This window comes from Cynocephalus volans, chromosome 10, assembly GCF_027409185.1.
Source record: "Cynocephalus volans isolate mCynVol1 chromosome 10, mCynVol1.pri, whole genome shotgun sequence".
Lineage (NCBI taxonomy): Eukaryota > Metazoa > Chordata > Mammalia > Dermoptera > Cynocephalidae > Cynocephalus > Cynocephalus volans.
In genome coordinates this window covers 105645719-105660514 of record NC_084469.1, presented here as the reverse complement: position 1 = coordinate 105660514, position 14796 = coordinate 105645719, and the positions used below count along the sequence as shown (strand labels likewise).

The window sequence follows — 14796 nt, the reverse complement described above, 5'->3', positions numbered from 1 at the left end:
ACGGACCGGCCCTTACCGGTCATCTTTTAAAAAAAAAAAAGTAAGTTTCAGAAGGCAGGGCCTCACCCTAGTACCAGCTCTGTCAGAATAAATCCAGGATGACACTGTTATCAGGGGTCCACAATACTACCCTCAGGTTCAGTGATTCACTAGGAGGACTCGGGATTTAGCATATAGGTGCATGCATGGCTATGACTTGTACTGAAAGGAGGAGCTGGCCAGTTAGTTAGAGCATGGTATTACAACATCAAGGTCAAGGTTTCAGACTCCCATACCAGCTAGCTGCCAAAAAAACCCAAAGTGTATTATAATGAAAGGATATGAAGCACAATCAGCAAAAGCAAAAGGTGTGTGGGGTGAAGTCTGGAGGAAACCAGGTGCAAGCTTCCAAGAGACCTCTCCCTAGTGGAGTCACGCAGGATGCGCTTGATTCCTGCAGCAGAGTTATGAAGACACATGGGACATGTTCTACCAGGGAAGCTAATTAGAGACTCAGTGACCACGGTATTTATCCAGGGCTGGTCATGTACAAAAATTCCAGACTCCAGAAGGAGAGCAGGTGTTCAACATAAACCATATTGTTTGTACAAACACTCATCATTTAGGTAATGTTAGAAACCCTTCTGAAATCCACATTCCTAGACACCAGCCAATGACCAACCCTGCAAACAGAGCTTTCTACAGGTAGCAATCTCAGGCCTGCTACTTTTACTCTTTTTTGCAGATACCATTTATATAAAATTGTAGAACATGACAAATAATACTATATATTGTTTAAAGACACACACATAAAGATGTGTAAATATGCACAAAAAAATAAACACCAAATTCAGGGTTGTGGTTACATTTGAGGAAAAGGGGAGAGGATTGGGTTTGATGTTGGGGTATTTAAGGCCCTTCAATTGCATCTCTAATGTTTTACTTCTTAAGCAGGGTAATGGGTAAAAGGGTATTTCGTTATGGTATTTCTGATTTTTTTGAGTGTGTGTGTACACCTGAAGTATTACATAAGAAGAAGAACAAAACGGCAGTTGATTAGAGCACAGCTTTGTAACACCAAGGTCAAGAGTTTGGATCTCCCTTCTGGCCAGCCACCAAAAAAAAAAAAAAAAAAAAAGACTTATCTGCTATTACTGCATACAGTTGACCTTCGTATCTGTGTGTTCACGGATTCGATCTACTGCAGACAGAAAATGTTTGGAAAAAAATTTTTGAAAAATTTCCTAAAAGCAAAACTTGAATTTGCTGTGCATTAAGTACTACATTGGATCCATGCAAATAAAGTGATGTGTAGGCATTGTATTAAGTATTGTAAGTAACCTAGAGATGATTTAAAGTATACAGGAAGATGTGCGGAGGTTATATGCAAATACTATGCCATCTTATATAATGGACTTGAGCATCCGTTGATTTGGGTATCCAAGGAGGGTCCTGGACGGATACTGAGAGACAATTGCACTAACAGGTCATGTTTACTCAGTGCTTTTCACATTCCAGGTACTATACTAAACCCCTTATAGGGATTTATTCTTTTTAAAATATCTATTGAAAACTTTCTACATGCCAAGTCCTGTGCTAAGCTCTGGAAGTACAACATCGAGAGGTGAAAGTGAGTTAGGTGAGATCTCTACTCTCAACCAGCTTTCAATCTGCTGAGGGGTAACGAGATAAGCACAACTTAAAACCAACTTAAGTACAGATTCCGGTAAGTGCCACTAATATAATAAAACAGTGATGTAATTAAGGAAAGGCTATATTAAATAGGGTGGTCTGGGAAAGCTTCTTTGAGAGGGATATTCGAACTGAACTGTAAACAATGAGAATGAGACAGCCATGCAATTATCCTGGAGAACTACATTCCAGGCAGAGGGAACAGCAAGTGCAAAGCTCTGCAGCAGGAATAAGCTTGGTGTGTTGAAAGACAGGAAATAAAGCCAGGACTTGAGAGTGGTGACAAGAGGGAGACTGGTAGATGAAGGCCGAGAGGTCAGCTAAGGCAACCATGCAGGGCCTCCTAAGCCAAAGTAAAAGATCTTAGGTTTCATTCTAAGTAGGATAAGGCTTTGAAGGTTTTAAGCAGAATAATGACATGATCTGGTTTACAAGTGAAGATCATTCAGCCAGCTGTATGGAGAATGCATTATAGACAGGGTCAGCCAGCTGTATGGAGAATGCATTATAGACAGGGTGCTCTTCATTAGCACCACAGACATCGAGCTTGAAGCTGATGAGCTTTTCAGGGTCTATGAAATGGTTGGGGCCAGAGATAAAGGGAAAAAAAAGTTCCACAATGCAAAAAGAAAACTACAAGGTAGGAATGAATAAATGTTTAATTAAACATCTAGAAAATGTAACATTATGGCAACTTCATTCATCATTTAATTTAGTAGTCATATTCACTCGATTTATATATATATATATATATTTTTTTTTTTTTTAAAGATGACCGGTAAGGGGATCTAACCCTTGACTTGGTGTCGTCAGCACCATGCTCACCTAGTGAACCAACTGGCCATCCCTATGTGGGATCCAAACCCTTGGCCTTGGTGTTATCAGCACCGCACTCTCCCGAGTGAGCCACAGGGCCGGCCCCTCACTCATTTTATATTTGGAAATAATTTGAAAGTTAAATTTTTTTTTGGCGGCTGCCACAGGGATCCGAACCATGACCTTGTTTTGTTTTGTTTTGTTTTGTTTTGTTTAGCGGCTGACACAGAGATCCGAACCATGACTTTGGTGTCATAAGGCTGTGTTCTAAACAACTGAGCTAACCAGCCAGCCCTAGATTTTCTCGAGTCACAAAAATTCCCTAAGTATTGCCCAATGATTGCCAAGAAATCAAGCCAATCATAAAAGTGAATTTTCTTGAAGCCAAGTAATTTCAAAAGAAAAAAACTTTTCAATTTTTTTTAACAAATATATACTTATTTTTTATTTAATGTGAGATGTAAATGCAAAAAAAAAGCCTAGCACCAAGAGGCTTTAAGACTCTGTGGAGACCACCAAGGTGGCCGGGTAAGATATATTAACGGCTTGGTTCAGTGCTATTCAGGTTTACATCCTGTGAGTCTGAACACTTTCCAGGGGACCCTTGGAAAGCCTTCTCTGAGGGGAGGACATTTGAACAGAGACCTGAATGACAAGAAGGCACCAGTCATGCCAAGAGCTGAAAGAGGTTCTGGGCAGAGGCTTTGCACTGGGAGTGGCCTGTCAGATTTTTAACAAAAAGTTAGTTTGGATGGTTTGACACTGGGGCTGGGTAGTTAATAGAAGAAACAAAACAAGTAGAGTCTTGAAGACAACGTTCTCATCCTGGGGAGTGACCTGATCGAATTTGTTTCAGATCTTTGCTGTTCAATAATATAGTTGCAACTGGCCACAGAGGCTCATGAGCACCTGACTGTGGCTAGTGTGACTGTAAATCCCAACTTTCAATATTTACTTTTTTTTTTTTTTTTGGCAGCTGGCCGATATGGGGATCCAAACCCTTGACCTTGGTGTTATTAGGCTGTGCTCTAATCAACTGAGCTAACCGGCCAGTCCTGATTTTACTTAATTCTAATTAATTAAAATTTAAATTAAAAAATCCGATACATTAATTAAATTTTAAATTAAAAAAACCCATACGCAATGGAGCTCATAGAAGACTTTTAAGTATGTTGGGAACTGCCGTGGGCATAGCACTCTACACATTCAACTGTGAACTTTATGAAACTCAGAAAGCCAGATAAACTATTTCGGATGAAAACGTAGATTCCCGTGACCGATGACATGTGGGAAACACACAGGGGATCTCGAAGTCGTCGCACTGAGTAAAAGAATGCAAGATATGTCATTAGTATTTGTTTTATACTGATCCATGTTGAATATCTTGGTTATATTGGATTAAATGCAACTGATTGTTAAAGTTAATTTCACCTGTACTTTTTTTTTTTTTTTTTACTTTTTAAAAATTGTGGTTCCGAAAAAAGGTAAAATTAGATATGTGGCTCGCGTTTCTTTTGCATTAGACGGCGCTGGCCGCTCGTGGAAGCTGAGACCTTCAGTACCTGGAGTCTTCCAGGCAGGGGGCGACGGTGCTCCGGCCCAGGCGTCGGGGTGGAGAGAAGTTTCTGGATGCATTATGTAGTCATGAGTCACGTCAGGGAATTCTCACCGCCCCCGTTCAATGCGCGGGGAAACGTTGCCTCGGGAGCTGAATTGGCAGAGCCCGGACTCGTACCCTGATCTGTCCCCGAACTCGAACTCCCATTTTCAGTACTGTCCCCTTGAAACCTCCCAGTGGCCCTCCAGGGGGTGACAGCAGGACTCGAACCAGGCCCAAGTCCCGAGGCCCGGGACCAAGCGCGCCGCGATACCGCCACTCCGTCTCCCCCGAGGAGTGAGTCAAACATTCACAACGGCCTCCCCGGCAGCTGGACCTCAGGGGCCAGGAGGTCCTCAGGGAAGCTCCCGGAAAGCGATCCCCTTTTGACAGACGCCGAGGCCGCAAACACACCTCCTCTCTCCTCACACGCAGCTCAACCGCGCCGGCGTCCGACTTCCTCTTCTCTTCTACGAATCCCCAGCCGAGTCTTCTTCTGATCCCGCCCTCCACGCCAACTAAGCCAATCATCTCTCAGAAAACGTGGTTTATCCCCGCCCCTCTCCCACCTGCCAATCACCCTGGGTGCGAGTACCGCCCAGCCCGCTCTATTAAACGAGCGCCGCGCGCCCCCGCTCGGCCGTTGGCGGCGCTGCCAGCCGCGGGATGAGTCTCCAGGAGGGGCGGGGTAGGGGGCTGGGGGGGGGCCGGCCACGCCGGTGCCGGAACCCTCAGGACTGGCTAAGTGATGGGCCCCGCGCTCTGACTCCGCCCACTCCCTCCCTTGACATCCGAGTCGGAGACGCTGGTGATTGGTTTCCAGCTGACACCCTGAAGAAGCCAAGAGATAGCCCCGCCTCCTTTTACGCAGCGGAGAGGGAGCTCCGTCAATTGGTCCGGGGAGTCAGGGCGCGCGCCGGCCGGCGCTCCAGGATTGGCTGAGGGGGTGCTCGCGCTGCCGGAGAGCGTTGGCGGTGATTGGCCGGAGGGTGGGGCTGGCTATTCGAAGGCGGCGCGCGGACGAGGTGCGCACTTCAGTCTGCGGCGAGAGGAGGTGGGAACGGCTGTCGCTGACGCCGCTCCGCTGCACACCCCGTCCCTCCCCACACGTACCGGACGCAGACGCGGCCTTGGCCCCTGTCGCGGCCCGGCGAGGCGATGGCCAAGGTGTCGGTGCTGAATGTGGCTGTGCTGGAGAACCCGAGCCCCTTCCACAGCCCCTTCCGGTTCGAGATCAGCTTCGAGTGCAATGAAGCCCTGGCGGACGGTGAGGCTAGGCCTGTTCCGGGACCCCCAACACTGCCCCAGGCCGATCCCGACCTCCCCGTGGAGACCCGCCCCCACGGCCAACCAGACCTCCTCAGGAAACACCCATATCGTCCCCGCCGCCAGCCCCGATCTCCCTGGGAACCCCACCCCCCACGGCCAACCCCACCTCCCGACTGGACCTCCCCGTGACCTCCTCCCCCGCTGCCCGCTCCAGCCTCCCCGTGGAGACCCCACACACACACGGTTACTCCCGTTTCCCCCGTGGAGACCTCACATCCCCCATTTTTTTCCTGGAGCTTCTCCTAGACACTCGTTTTCTATGGAGAGACCTCGTCCTCCATTCTGTAACCCGCGGAGACCCTCAGCCACCCCATCATCCCTGTGGCAAGACACCATTCCAGCCCTCACCCCAGTTTTCCCCTGGAGATACTCCTACCTCCCTTTTTCCCTGAAGGAGACCCTCTCCTCCAGTCACCCTTTTTCCCCCATGAGGACCCATTTTCTCCGTGGCAAGACCGCACTCACCACCATCTCCTCATTTGTCTCCCGACAATCCCCTCCCCAACTTGCTAGTGTTTAAATAATCCCACCTCTGTCATCTGCTCCGTTTCTACCCCGATGCACATACCCTGTAACCTGACTTTCCTCTTTAGTTTGGTCCTTGTCCCCCTGCACTTGAGCTCCCCCAGGGAGGAATGGCCGGGCTTCTAGCTCCAGTCTTTGGGGGGTAACTTAGTCTCCCTGGCTCCCGTCCCTCTCTCCTGTCTGACTGTGGGCTTGGATGAACACACTCAAATCTGAGGGGTGGCATAGCCAGGCAGGCATTGGCCGGTTCCCGTGGTTTGCCTGCCAAGTTCCAGGGGACTTACTACAGCAATTCTTCCATGGCTTTTAATGGCCTGACCTAGTCTGAGGGTGGATGGACTGGGCTGAGCCGCAATGGGATCCAGCTTCAGTCAGCTGGGAAGTCATAGCCTTTTGTGCATCTTTTCCAAGGTACTTTCACAGGTGTGCTTATTTATCTGTCTGACATAAAGGTGGTCATGGCTCTCATCTCACAGATCAGAAGAGAGGAGCCAAAAAGAGCAAGAGATCTTTCAAGTAAGGGTCTATACAAATCTAAAGTCGCCCAGGGAGCCTTGGTGCCACCAAAAGGCAAGTCCTGCTTTCAGGAGGAAGTACTCTATTAGACTATTTTTCTACTTGGTGATTAAAAGACAAGAGGCAGAAGCTGTGGAGGTAGAAATTTGTGAGCTGGAAAGCCAGGGTATGCTAACTAGCACCTCCCCGTGGCAGGTGGGTGGTTGGAATAGCTTGGGCCTGGTACAGTGAGCTCTGTGTGTGTTTGGGGTGGGCCAATGTGTCAGTCTCTTCCTGGTTTCTCTCCTTTTTAAATTAAGAAGTCTACTTGTGACTAACTATAGAATAAGCCGAGTTAAATCCTTTCTGGAACAAGGCAGGGTGTAAATAAATAAATAAAGTGTAGAATGACACTGTGGAATAAGATTTAATTTAAAAGCCAGGAGGAGATGTAAGGAGCTAATAGGTTAAGGGATTCACAGTTCCCAGATGGCAAGAGATCGGGTTTCAATCATCCTATTTGTGCTCCTTGCATTTAAAAATGGTTGAATGGTTATTATCTAGTATTTTTATTCCTAGGAAGCCCCTGCCCTGGGACTTTACTAACTTATTTATAGAATTAGAGCAGGAAATCTAATATCAACCTGCTGATCATTTTTTAATAGAAATGGAATGACTTCTCCAAGGTCACACAGCCGGTTTGCAGAAGTGTTGGCCCTAGAGTTTATCTCTGAATTCTGAGTCTGGGTTCTTTATCTTAGCTCCAATCCTGGGAAAGAAAGAAAGCATTTTCTATTTTTAGAGATGGCCTATAAGTAGAAATGACCATAGAATGCATTGCCAAATCTGGACACTCTCAAAAGGTGGTGGGGGCGTGCTATTATTAATTGTGCCCGGACAATAAAGCTTTTCCTCAGAGAAACTCAAATGGGAAATCCAGACTCTTTAGTTCCACCCCTAGGGCACTCTCCATGACTCTGCCAGCTTGCTTTCTGCCTCTTCCTGGCCTTCTTTCCATGAAGAAGAGAGAATGTTTCCTGCCTCCCTCTTGGCACTATCAATTGAAGCTGACAAAACCCCCAGTCCCAATCAGGTGACCCCCATTTCTGAAGATCTCTCGACACCCTTTGCACTCTTTTCTTCTCAACATCTGGAAATAACTGCTTCCAAGGAATAGGTCTAATTTTAATACAGGAGATGTGTTTTCCCCCAATTTAGTTGACAAATTCAGTAGATACCTGTTGGGTAAGTCATAGAAGCCAGATGTTCTGCCCCAGAGCTGACACGCTGTGGTGAGACCATGGTTCATCTGTGTGATTACTAACACAGGCAAAGTGGTAAACAGCAAAAAGGCCTGATGGCCATGTTAAGTTAAAAGCAATCAAAAAAGTCAGGAAACAAACTCTCCAGCTAGTTTAACTATAGTAATTTTTTACATGTCTTTAATGATATCGTTGGTTTTGGTTTTGATTTCATGCATGCTGGAGGCGCCTCTTGTGCAGGGGTTAGCTTGTAAAGTTAGGGCATAAGACCAAATGTAATGCAGTCGAGTTGCCCTTGATGTTGCTCAGAAGGTTAAGTACACGTTACGTGTGTACAGTCATGTCCTGTATGTGGTTGGTATGAGTTCATGCTGTATTGGTGATTGATGTCTCATGTTGAATTCTAAAGGCTATACTGTATTCAGAAGTGAAATCATTACGTATGCCTCTGCTTCAACCACTTGCAATTTAAGACGATTCCAGTTGGTAGGCCATTGTATCGATCATCTGTCTCCCATAGATGGTTTTATCAGCTCTTCTCTCGAGTCAGTATTTCTCTGTCACCCTTAATTAAGCAATTTGATTCTAGTTGTGTCACTACATGTAACAAAAATAAATCAATAAACTTTAACTTCCTCCCCGCAAATAACAAGAGGCTGGAGTTTGACTGAACCCCAATGACATAGCCCACAGACGTGCTAGGGTTCCTGAGTAGAGGGGCCTGGGTGAAACTGCAAGGGGACAGGAAGCAGGTGTATTGAGGAAGGGCTCAGGTGACAAACCTCTGTAGTCGTGGCCTGGCATCAGTGTGTTTCCAGAGGTGGATGCTCTTGTGGGACACTGGACTAAGGAACAGGGCAGCTTCCAAGAGAGCTTACTTCCTGTGAAAATCACAGCTTGTGAAACTTCCCCCAGCTGCTGGAGCTGTAGGTTGTGTAATTTCAAAGATCCTAAAATAAGTTCCAGGTCTACTGCCAAGCTTCCCTGTACTAGCATGACCTTGTCCCTGATACACTTGGACCTCCTGCAAGAGGCAGTGGTCACCGGGAATTTCCTGTGATTGATGGGCAGGGTCTCCTTAAGCACTTTTCCATTAACCTCGCCAGAGCAGACTCAGGGATGGGGCACCACTCCTAGATGGGACGTGGGAGAGGTAGGGTTTGGAGGATCACCCTGTGATGCTGCATTTGCTGACTGGGCCCCTGTCGCCCAAATGTCCATAAGTAAGCATGACTTGGTGCTGCATCAGGAAGACCTGGGGACAGGCTGACTCCCCCAGCAGCCTCAGCGTCCCCCTCCTGCTGGCTGGCTCTCCTGCCAGATTGGAATCTGCTGCCCTGCCCCAGTTGTCGAGGGATTTGCTCTGTTCAGTGGCACCAGTCCCTGTGTGTGAAAGAGGATGCTGTTTCCTATCCCAGCACCCAGTGGGCAGGGCCACAAAATGGCCCAACTCCCTGCTGTTCCCTCCTCAGCACGCCTGTGTCACGTGGCTCTTAATTCAGCCTCTGCCATACGGTTCACTCTCAGGCTCTGAGTGGCCCGAGTTTCCTCCAAGGTACATAGTCAAGGTCGGTGGCAGAGCTAGGCCCACAGGAGAAATTTCCCCACTGGAAGTGGGGCTTCACACCTGCCCCAGTGTTCAGGATTGTGGTGCCCGGCACTTAGTGCCCAACGAACACCAGTCAGGTGTTTTTGGGAATAAAAATCTTACAAGAGGGCTGGCTGGTTAGCTCAACTGGTTAGAACACCACCCTGTAACGCCAAGGTCAAAGGTTTGGATCCCCATACTGGCCAGCCACCAAAAAAAAAAAAAACCTTACTGTATATTAAGGATTTGTTCAAAACTAACACAAGACCCTTTCCCTGCCTTCTTGCTTCGAGCTTTTTCAATTCCTTAACAACCCCCCGACCCCCATGTCCTTGCAGACCTGGAGTGGAAGATCATTTACGTTGGTTCAGCTGAGAGTGAGGAGTTTGATCAGATCCTAGACTCGGTGCTGGTCGGCCCTGTCCCAGCAGGGAGACACATGTTTGTCTTTCAGGTAAGAGAGACGAGGCCTTAGGCCTTAGCCCTGGCCTGGTAGAAACATCCTCTTTTACCCAAAAGCACACAGTGTGGTACAGCAGTCAAAAGTTCAGGTTCAGGCTGGCTGATTAGCTCGGTTGGTCAGAGCACAGCCTTATAACACCAAGGTCATGGGTTCAGATCTCAGTACTGGCCAGCTGTCAAAAAAAACCAGTTCAGGTTCAAATCCAGTCAGTTCTTGTTATTCATAGGAGTTATGTTCTGTAAAGTTGCCATCAACACTGAATTAGTGAATACTGAACCATCCCTCATATGGAAAATACAGGGTTAGATTCTTGTGGGTCACAATATTTTTGGCAACCAATCGATACAAACCTTGTTTTATATGTGTTTCTATTTAAAGACACCTTATGTAATATATTATCCATGCATTCACATTGAACTCAGAGCCAACAGCACTATAGCTCATGCCTGAACAAAGGTTATCTAACACCCATTTTCCCCATCAGGCCTTCTTGCACACTAGACAGCACTTCAGCACTATGCTTGGGAGCCATTTTAAACAGCAAACTCACCAACAAAAAGCACCAAAAAAATGTGGTGCTAAGTAGACCTCAAAAAGGACACTTGTTCACAGTAAGAGAGCTAAACAAGAAGGCGGAGTGTTGCCTTATTTGGCCTCAGGTGGGAACATGCACATTCGGTGATTCCAATTTTTTTCCCCCTGCTTTGTGCATGTCTGCAAATGACTACAAACATGCCACAAGTACTGGTTTCAGGGTTACAAATAAATTTTAGCAAATACTCGCAAATACAAAGTCCAAGTAACATGGATGGACTGTAATTCCTAAATGACTATTCCAGCAGCATCTGGTTGTCAGAAATGCAGATTCTGAGCTCTCCAGGTGATTCTTAGGCACACTAAAGTTTGAAAGCCCTGAGCTGGCTGGTAAGCGCAGTTGGTTAGAGTGTCACCTTGTAACACCAAAGTAAAAGGTTTGGATCCTAGTACCAGCCAGCCGCCAAAAAAAAGAAAAAAGTTTGAGAGCTTCTGATCAAATCCACTCACTTCCATCTCTGCTGTTACCACCCTAACCCAAGCTCCCACATACCATCTAACCCTCTTACCCACCCATCAGATTCACCGATGAGAGCCCCATCTCCTCTCCAACACAACCAGGGCCGGCTTCCTAGGCATGCGGCCTGGGCAGTTGCAGGGGGCCCTATGCTTGGTGTGATGCTCTGCTGTCACCGTCTGAAGCTTCATCCTTTTTGAATAAGGGGCTCTGTGTTTTCACTTTACATTGGTTTTATTTTGTACCAATTATGTAGCCATTTCTGCCATTGCAGTGCACCCATAACTGTCCCCTTCTGTCCTCTGCTGCCTGGTTTAGGCTGCTGCCTCCAGATTGACTGCCAGAGCCTCCTGCCAGGCCTCCCTGCTTCCTCTATAGCCATCCTCCTGCCACAGCTCCATATGCCACCAGAGTCTTCTTTTCAGACCACAAGAGTGATGTGGCGCTTACCTCCTGCTAAATGTTCTTGCTCTTTCCCAAGCCCTTAACTGGCCCAATAGGCCCTGGGTGGCCTGGTACCTACCTGCCCCATCTTATGCCACTCCTCCCAAGCACCATGCACCTCTCTCTGTCACATTCAACATTTGGTAGTCACTTGTGTGATTGATTTTGTCTTCTGCATTTGCTTGAAAACCTGAGGACAGAGAGCGTACTTTTTGCTCTGTAACTACCTGTTGCTTGGGAATCTTTGCATTAATGATGTTGAGGCATTAATGATGTTGGGGGTGCTAAGGCCCGGAATGTCTCTCCCCTAGGCTGACGCCCCAAACCCATCCCTCATCCCTGAGACCGACGCTGTGGGTGTGACCGTGGTCCTCATCACCTGCACCTACCACGGACAGGAGTTTATCCGCGTGGGCTACTATGTCAACAATGAGTACCCCAACCCTGAGCTGCGGGAGAACCCGCCGCTGAAACCAGACTTCTCTCAGGTGAGGCGTGTGTCTGATCTTCCTGCTTCAAGCAGGCCAGTTCTTTTGTACTTGGGGGGGAGTTAAGCCATAGAATTGGAAGCCAAGGTCACTTCTTAAGGTTTTCAAGTAGTGCTCAGTTCTTGCGTGCCGGCCTAGATAGAACAGAGGAGAGAAAGGTCTTTGTTTCTCAGAGGCGTGCCGTACGGAATCAAGATTAGATAGGTCCCAGCCCTAAATCATGGTGCACAGGCATTCCCTGGAGTTCCACATATGGTTGTTGGTAGTGATGGAACAAGCAAGGTCTCTCTGCTCCTCCTGGGCTCGAAGTAGGGGTTTGGGGGTGTCTTGGTTCTAGGGCAGTAATGAGAGGGTACATTGACAAGGACTGACATTCCTCTTTCTGCCCCAGCTGCAGCGGAACATCTTGGCCTCGAACCCCCGGGTGACCCGCTTCCACATCAACTGGGACAACAACACAGACAGGCTGGAGGCCATAAAGAACCATGACCCCACCCTGGGCTGTGGCCTCCCCCTCAGCTGCACTCCTATCAAGGACCTGGGCCTCCCTGGCTACATCCCTGGCCTCCTCCCTGAGAACTCCATGGACTGCATCTAACTGGGAATCCAGGCCCTGACAGGGCTGGCCAGGACCTTGGCCAGTCTCCCAGTTCATCTGGAAGGAGCAACTAGGCCTCCCAGAGAGTCATGTGGGGGCCATCTAGGGGACTTTGGGGCCATCAGCTACACCCAGGCCTGTCAAACTTGGCCCCTAGGAAACATCAGGGATTCCTCCAGCCCTGGCCCAATAGGCTCATCTCACTTCTACTGCACAGACGTATAAGAAGAAGGTACTTTAGCTCTTAATTCTTTCTGACCTGTGTTCTTTTTCTCTTCCACACACACTATAAATTCCACCTGCAGGCCATTGTTCCACTGTGCTCCTGTGAGTACCAGTGACCCAGAGATCTTCCCTCAGACTTCCCTGCCTGCCTTGAGGCTTTCTTGGTCAATGCCTGGCAAGCCTTTGTCGCTGTTGGGCCGAAGACTCTGTCACCCCTTTCCCTTCCTGGACACATGAGCAGCTCCACCCCAGCTTTCTGGTGTCACAAGCAAGGAATCCTATTTAGTAGGTGGACTCAGATACCATTTCTGTCCTCCCAGGAGGATTTTTGGGTCTTATTAGTCTAGCAGCCCTTGGAAAAACTCTTCCCAAAGGTGTAATCAGCAGGATGCTGAGGAACAATGGGTACCTCTGCTCTCAATCACAGCCACTTTCTGTTATCTCCTCACTGGATCTGGCTATCCCCAGAGGCTGCCAGGGCGGGGAGATGGTATGTTGGGCCTACTGTGCCCTGTCTCAGTGTTGGCATCAGGGCCCTTCTGCCTCTGGCTGCCTTGATCTGCCTTCTGCTAAGACCACATGCTCTCATAGGCCACAGAGTGATTTCAGGCAAGGGAAGCAGTGAGGACCCAAAAACCTTGCTTCCCTGATATACTCCCCACTCCTCACACCCCAGTCCCCTTGCTGCTATGTGGATGCTGTTGTGATTGCAGTTTGTATATTAAAGGGTTTTTATATTTAAAAATGTTTTGTTGGTCTAAAAATAAAAAAGCACTTCATCTAGACTGACTGTTTCTGCTTTTGCCTCCAGTGGACTGAGGCAGCTTGGTCCACCTCGTGATGTGGGGGTGGCCTCTTGCCCTGTCCAGTGGGTTAGCTGTCTCATGGCCCCTTGCTCGGCTCCTTACTGCAGTCTTAATTCATTATACAGTTGTATTTCAGACTGAGGTTCGGGGAGGGATTTTTCTTTGTCAAAACTTAAGCAAACCAGCTATTATTTTATTATTATTATTATTTTTTTTTTTTTAAATGACCAGCAAGGGGATCTCAACCCCTGGCTCGATGTTGTCAGCACCACGCTCAGGCAGTGAGCCAACCAGCCATCCCTACATAGGATCCGAACCCGTGACCTTGGTGCCATCAGCACTGCACTCCCCCGAGTGAGCCACGGGCTGGCCCTTAAGCAAACCAGCTATTCTGTAGATAGATCATAACCAGTGAATTTTCAGACTTTGACCTTGACCCATAGGAAGAGATTAACATGATCCAAGCGTACACACACAGCAACATTTTTATTAAATTTTACTTAACCTTATAGTGTAACTCCATGGCCAGAGATGAAGTGGTCTGGGTGGTCAGCCATTTCCCCATAATTCACAGAAGAGCCTCAACTCTCCCTCCCTGGGACTGTGGTTGACTTGTGAGTGTGGGTGCAGACAGCCGTTAGGTGGTTCACAGGTTGTATAAGTCTTAAGAGTAGCAAATTGGCTTGTAGTTCTGAGACCAGCTAGCCCTTCTGAGCCAGGGAGAGCTCATTCATCCGGTCCCCTGCCCCTCTTGGTACCTCCTGTTTGGGCCTTCCCCTACCTTCTCCACCTGCTCCCCGCCTCCCCCCTCCCCCACCCCAAGTTACATTTAGCAATATCTGGAGATGGTTTTGGTTGCCCCAGCTAGCAAGAAGTAGGAAGAGGACATACTACTGGCATCCCATGGGTAGTGGCAGGGGGTACTGCTAAACACCCAACAGTGCCCAAGACAGCACCTCCCCGCCCCCTGCCCCCAGCAAAGAATAATACGCCCCACATGTCAGTCGTGTGGCAGTTGGGAAACCCTGACTGCGCTCAGGCTGTGTGTGTATTGAAAGAGCACCCTGAAAGAAGGGCATTTGCCCCTTCTCTGTTCCCAGACAGCAGGTTACCTTTGCGTTGCCCAGAGGGAATACAGATGGGGCTAAGGCAGGGAATCAGCCTGGCTGTGCGCAGATTCCCCATCTGTGAGATGGAGTGATAATAGCACCTACGTGATAGAGGTGTGGTGCAAAGTAGTGTATCTAATGAGTGTCCGTTCTCGCTACTGGCACGAGCCCAGGCTTGGGGACCAGCAAAGGGGTAGACACTGAACACCACCTTCCAGTCACCCCTCGCTCCTGGGACCCAGCATCCTCTTGAAGCTCGGCCTGTGGCTGGCGGAATCCCAGGAGGCCACCCGACCAGGACCCCAAGCCGGCCCGGCCACTGCTACCCA

At 48.3% G+C, this 14796-nt stretch overlaps 1 protein-coding gene across 1 annotated transcript; it reads left to right on the top strand.

Annotated features, from left to right (window-relative positions):
* The first annotated feature begins 5139 nt into the window (after positions 1–5139).
* ASF1B (anti-silencing function 1B histone chaperone) lies at positions 5140–13293 on the top strand. Its single transcript, XM_063112547.1, has 4 exons — positions 5140–5351; positions 9622–9737; positions 11553–11729; positions 12121–13293. The coding sequence occupies exons 1-4, from the start codon at positions 5243–5245 to the stop codon at positions 12325–12327; spliced, it is 609 nt and encodes a 202-aa protein (XP_062968617.1). The 5' UTR covers positions 5140–5242; the 3' UTR covers positions 12328–13293.
* Positions 13294–14796: the final 1503 nt, after the last annotated feature.

Bases quoted from the DNA above. Each gene is read 5' to 3' on its own strand.
- ASF1B (XM_063112547.1), top strand. From the start codon at position 5,243: ATGGCCAAGGTGTCGGTGCTGAATGTGGCTGTGCTGGAGAACCCGAGC. The intron at 9,738-11,552 runs GTAAGAGAGACG...TCTCTCCCCTAG, and splicing joins GACACATGTTTGTCTTTCAG to GCTGACGCCCCAAACCCATC. The intron at 11,730-12,120 runs GTGAGGCGTGTG...TTTCTGCCCCAG, and splicing joins TGAAACCAGACTTCTCTCAG to CTGCAGCGGAACATCTTGGC.